Raw genomic sequence first — 6,467 nt, 5'->3', positions numbered from 1 at the left:
TCCCCTTGTTTTACTTTGTTCCTATACTATTTTGAGTTATTATGACTCTTGTGTAACAATATTTCAAGTGTCTAGTTTAAAATAAGTGCAGATTTATGAATTTAGACCATAGGGTTTAAGAGCTGCAAAACTTTTTATTTGGGTATGTCGTTTTCAGAGAATTCTACAAAAATAAGGCAGCAGGTTAAGAGGTTAAGGGCTTGGAATGACATCAGTGTGAGTAAAAGATGGCAGAATAATTTATTTTGTATGAATTGTCACTTTCAGTGTTGTACAAAAGCATTTTGTTTGCTGAAATACAAAAAAAAAAAAAAAACATGTAAAATAGACTATGTATTCAGTTCCATACCAAGGAGTATCAGTCGAGGAGTTGCAGGTAGTTCAAGTGTCCTTTCTACATCAGCAACAGGGGAAGATGCCTAAAACACAGTTACAATGATGAAGACATAGAAGTACACTAACAATAATAACACTCACATGCAAACATGCTGACAAGTCAAAATGGACTTAGGGCATGAAAAAACAAACAAACAAAAATAAAATGTCCATTAAGTTACTGTACTGGACAAAGTAACATTACAAAACAAACCATCAATACAAAAAAAAAGTGAACTGGAATTATCCTCACTCAATCAACGTTTTGTCTAATATAAACTAAACGTAACGTTACATTAGGCAATAAATGAAAAGACCTCAAGCTAAAATTAGCAAACAAGATGACGATAATATCAGCGTGATACAGATACATCAATATTACTTTGTTGCTATGATGTTAAAGTCTTCATTTGCAGAAGAGTTTATAGAATTTTTTTTTTTTATTTTTTTTTTTATGCAAACAGACAAGTACAATATTTACAAAAGAGAAGTAAGATGCAAAATACAAATACAAGGGCCAACAAAACATAACATGGCAGTATGATGTGTGCGTGTGTATGTATGTGTGTGTTTGTGTGTGTTTGTGCGTGTAACTGGTGTGGGAGTGTTAATGTTGAATAAAGAATCATGTAGGGAAGTACAACAGACATAACCAAAAAATATATGTGTATAAATAAGGAAATAAAATGGGGTATGAAGAAGGTGACAACAGCAATAGTAATAGCAATAATAATAACAATAACAATAATAATGATAAATCCAATTAATTAGAAATGACAAATAGTATTAATAGTATTATCAGTAGTAGTAATGACAAACATATATACAAATATACTCATTTCATCCAGAATGAGGGGAAGGTTAAAGGGGTCAGGAAGAGGACAAATAAAAACAATAGTAGTAATAGTAATAATAATATTATTAATGGTAGATATTGATAAAGTCATTAATAGTGATAATAATAGTAGTGGTAACAATGATTTTAATAATAATAACAATAAAAATAATTATAATAATGGTAATATTGATCAGCTATTAATAACAAGGTATTATAAAGCTTTGATACCCCTCATGGCCATGGCATAGGATAGACCTCTGCCAGAGTCGTAATGCAAATGGGCTATCAAGGTGAGGTGCTGCCAGGGTCCCGAAATCCATGCCCATCCCCCAGCTGTTCCATAGATGCCACGCTGACCCTATCTTTGTGTTTTTTGTTGTTGTTGTTGTCTGATGTGTTTGTCAACTAGTGTATAATGCATTAAAACAAACATGGCGTGTAGCATGGAACCTGCCCAGTGCAAAGCCCACGCAGGCCGCCATGTCCACGCCACATTTACCCTATATATGTGCCTTTTTTTTTTTTTTTATAGTTTATAGATTTAATTCACACTCTATAGAGTTTATAGATTTAATTCACAGTGTAATCGGGAAATATCTGATTAAAAAATCCAGCTCCACTCTATGGCAGTTTGCACGTTGAAGGGGTTTAGCATTGAAATGGACGTATAAATCGTTATAAGAACAGCATCCACATTTAGTATAGTTATTTGCAGTTAATTGTGTTAGAAACGTGTATGTTGTGTAAAAGAAGCAAGGCAAAGGTGCACTCACCGGTTAAATCACTGCATAGACGGATACAAATCCATGTGCTTGCTGCCGTTTCACTTCCAAAAAATACTGTTACGTACTGTTTTCTTCCCTTTGTGTAAAAAAAAAAAAAAAACAGTAATGCACTGCTTTTTAAAATAACAGGATTATATAATTTTTAACAGTGTGAGTCGAATAATGTCATCCCATTATGACCATGAAAAGTGTATTAATGCCTTCATAGAGATATCATTTCAATGATTGTTTACAGTTTGATGTAAGTTAAACGTGCAAAGTGTCATTGGGTATAGATAAAAGGTGGATAGGATTTACCTGTTGGAAGGTGTGTTATGGAGAGGATTCACCTAAAAGACTAGGACCTTCAAAAGATTGCTGAAATAAAGATGTTCTGTAAGAAACATGTCATCGTCATGACAATAATAAGTGAAACTTAATAAGATTGGTAAAAGTGTCTTTTATTGATATTCCATCCACATAAATCACAAATATATTTTATTTAAATGTATTACTCTCACAGAGTTCTTCAGGGTGCTTTACTCATCAAATGCTTTTTAGAGTTCTTGTCTGGTTTCAGTAAAATTATATAGCATTTAGGAATGAATATGCAAAATAACATCCCATAAGTGGAGGCTAAAATAGCAAATATTTCCACTGCCACAGTAAATTTTCCAGGAGAACTAACATAAGCTGGTATAAAAGCAATCCAAACAGCACAGAATATGAGCATACTAAATGTAATGAATTTGGCTTCATTAAAGTTATCAGGGAGTTTGCGAGCCAGAAAAGCCAAAAAGAAACAAAGAATAGCAAGCAGTCCAATATAACCCAGCACTGCCCAGAAACCTACAACTGATCCCACGTTGCACTCTAGAATTATCTTTTCTTTGAAGTACTTAAGATTTTTAAAAGGAAAGGGGGGTGATATTGTTAACCAAAGTACACAAATAAGCACTTGTATAAGAGTAAAGGCAAAAACACTGAGTCTCTGTTGAGGAGGGCCAAACCATTTCATGACATTACTTCCTGGAAGTGTAGCTCTGAAGGCCATTAACACCACAATTGTTTTACCCAGAACACAGGAGATACAGAGGACAAAAGTGATCCCAAATGCTGTGTGACGCAACATACAAGACCACTCAGTGGGTCGACCAATGAAAGTAAGTGAACAGAGAAAGCACAACATCAATGAAATCAGTAGCAAGAAACTCAATTCTGAGTTGTTGGCTTTCACTATTGGGGTATTTTTATATCTAAAAAAAATGGCTGCAATTATCATTGTTATAAATGCACCAACAACTGAAATAGTTGTGAGTAAAATTCCCATGATCTCTTCATAAGACAAAAATTCAGTTTCCTTCTTAACACATCCATTGTTTTGCAGATTTGACCAGAAGTCTTGATGGCACCGCAGACATGTTACAGAATCTGTTATGGGATGTGATTAATAATAATAAAATCGACATATATTTTTTTATTGTGTCTTATTTTCTTTCTTTATGGAAATGTAATAATTTAAGTAATAATTTTACCTGTAGTGTTACTGATCTCTCCCTCTGTGCATGGTATGCAGTCATAACAACATATTGGTTTTCCTTTCTTTACAGCCTTCCTAGTGCCGGGGGGACAGCTCTCACTGCACACAGACACTGGTACCTGTGACAGGATTTATTTATTTTTTGCCATTGTCTTTTACAAAAATTAAAATTCAGACCATATTTTTTTTCTTAATTTGCTGCAAGTCCTCACCACTTTTTCCTCACCTTTGTGGAATTATTTGCCCATAGAATTGTTGCCACATTGACAGCTAAACGATCCATCCCCAGAAAAGAAGCATCATAAAGTCCAACAGTAACAAATTCATAGTGTTGTTTTCTACTTGGTTGCCAATTTATTATCTCATATTTTGCCACTGGATCACCGTTTTCATCAAAGTAAACCTCTTCGCCATCTTTAGTTTTGAAATGCACCTTTCTCAGGTGCTTCAGAAACTGAGAAGGAAAAAAATATTTTTTGACAAAATATTCAGTATTTAAAGCAGTAACTTACTAAAGTGCTTGATGCCATAGATAATAAATCATTTTAAACTCAACAGAAGAATGTACTGTATATATAATGCATATTATGAAATGAAATGAATACACGTGGACAAGCTTAGAAAATATTGTACTTTTTTTTATAGTAGTACTAAAATAGTTAACCCACTATTAAAGGGTCAGGCTGTTTTTGCGAGGCACATTTTTCCTTGCAGCCCAGAAGGTCATGAAGTGTATGAGCAACAGCATATACTCCTTTGTACACATTGCTGAAGATGGGCATGAGTGACATGTCTGTGAATAAGTTTTGCACTTGTGACAGTTCCTCCTTGCCTGTACATGCAGCTGTGGACACTGAATCGTTCTTAGTGGAGTATTTACACTGAAACAAGGCTTCCCAGAACTCAGTAAAAATAGCACCTCCTGAAGACTTAAGTGGTTTTATATCTAAAATGAATTCTTGCAGACCTGTCACTTGTGTTTTGGGTATAGCCAGTCCAATGGCCCCTTGTAAAATGTGATGCTTATCCATACTGGCAATGACAGAATCAGAGATCCAAGCTTCAGTACCTACCCACTGGTAACCTGTAATATTGTATTCAACAAATTTATGCAGCAGAACCTCCAAGTCCCAGTGAGCAAGAAATCCAACAATTACTCGCGAAGTAGAGCTTTTAATCTGTTCAATTATCCTCATTATTTTATCTTCAGGGTAGGTTCTGAAAAAAGGAAGAGAATATTCCAAACAGATACCCATCTGTTCTGCCACCTTTGTGAATGTGGCCATCCCACTGTTACCATAATCATCATCTGTTCTTAAGGCTCCCACCCAGGTCCATCCAAAGTGTCTAACCAGTTCTGCCAGTGCCCTGCTCTGATAGTGGTCACTTGCAATAGTTCGAAGAAATGAGGGATATTTGACTTTGTCACTGAGACACTCACAGGTTGCATAGTGACTAATCTAAGAGAAACAAAACATTTAGTAATAACACATCCAGTATAATTACATCCAGTTAATTTATCACCATCTATTATTTGGTTAAAACAGAATGCAATGTATATATATAAACAATTTAAAACACTATGTTTTGATAAACTGTAAAATGTGATGTATACAAACAAACCAATGGAAGCTTGAATGGTCCAATACCCTTTGATATTGCCATACATGCAGAAGAAGTTGTGTCTCCTATAATGGCTTGCACTTCAGCATTCTTTGTGCAGGGCCCTTCAACAGAGATTTTCTCATGCCCATTTGCAAGTGCCATAGCTGCTCGAACACCAACTGCCACTGAACCACATGTGTCATAAATCTTGTAGCCTAATGAGACCCCAGGTAGCAAAGTGGAACTGTTATTAATTTCCTCTATTGCAAAAAGCATGGATTGTGCATACTGGAAGTCTCTGAAATTAAGACTTGTTTAAAAAAAAAAAAAAAAAAGCAAATCAAATTTTTATTAACATGAATAAATCATGTAGAATAACATTTGTTTTTACAACATCTTATAAAACATTGATTCTCTGATTCAACTTACCTGATGCATTTTAGTGGAGGTGGCATGACGGAATATGTTAGTTGCCTGACCTCCCAGCTGCTATGGAAAGAGAAAACCCCTCCAACTATGATGTCCCCATCTCTCCATAGCTCAGGGTGTACAGGTTCTCCTTGCAGAGTACATACAGTTTCATTAGCTTTAGAGAAAGTCATGATGGTTATTACCATTTGCAGCAGGGCAATCAGTGACTCCATTTACCCATTGAACAGATAGTATCATAGGTAAAATGTCTCAATGCTGATATTTCAGATGACAGAAAGACTTTGAGGTTTTTATAGATCTTATAATCTGTTGGGAAATGACATGAGGAGGTGTGATAGTTTGACATAAACAGTACTCTTGTTGATTTTTTTGTATGCTGTGGCCTTTAATCAGTACCCACCCAGCTAACAAAAATATGTTCTTAGAGAATGTTTTGCTAACATTCCCATTAAGTTATGAAAATGTTAATTATGTTTTAAATGTTCAAAATACATCCCATTTTTAATGTATAAAAGGATTAGTTTACTTCAAAATGAAAATTGCCTGATATTTTACCCACCCCATCTCATTCAATGTGTTTGTGTCTTTCTTTCTTTAGTCAAAATAAATTACATTTTTTGTGGAAAACAGAATAATTTTTCTCCATTTAATGAACTTGTATGGCTAACAACAGGTTTAAGAGCCAAGTCAATGCAGTTTCAAAGGGCTCTGCACAATCCCAGATAAGGAACAGGGTCTTATCTAGCGAAACCATCTGAAATTTTTAAGAAAAATAAACAAACATTCATAAACTTTTAACCTAAATGTATCATCTTTCGCTGTTCTGTGACGTGCCACAGATTACGTTATCACGTCAGAAAGGTAACACTTACACGTAGATGGAAGTACTGCCACAAGCGAACACGCAAAAACG

General features: G+C 34.8%; 1 protein-coding gene across 1 annotated transcript; it reads right to left on the bottom strand.

The window, feature by feature from the left end:
• Window positions 1-2,506: 2,506 nt before the first annotated feature.
• LOC137043553 (extracellular calcium-sensing receptor-like) lies at window positions 2,507-5,766 on the bottom strand. The gene is made up of 6 exons (XM_067419852.1): window positions 5,552-5,766; window positions 5,141-5,432; window positions 4,186-4,977; window positions 3,744-3,971; window positions 3,513-3,636; window positions 2,507-3,408 (listed from the first exon to the last, which is right to left on the bottom strand). The coding sequence occupies exons 1-6, from the start codon at window positions 5,764-5,766 to the stop codon at window positions 2,507-2,509; spliced, it is 2,553 nt and encodes an 850-aa protein (XP_067275953.1).
• Between the last annotated feature and the right edge of the window lie 701 nt (window positions 5,767-6,467).

The sequence above is a fragment of the Pseudorasbora parva genome, chromosome 16 (genome assembly GCF_024679245.1).
Source record: "Pseudorasbora parva isolate DD20220531a chromosome 16, ASM2467924v1, whole genome shotgun sequence".
Taxonomy (NCBI): Eukaryota; Metazoa; Chordata; class Actinopteri; order Cypriniformes; family Gobionidae; genus Pseudorasbora; species Pseudorasbora parva.
Note: the sequence above shows the minus strand (reverse complement) of the source record. Positions and strands in the feature narration are given on the sequence as shown.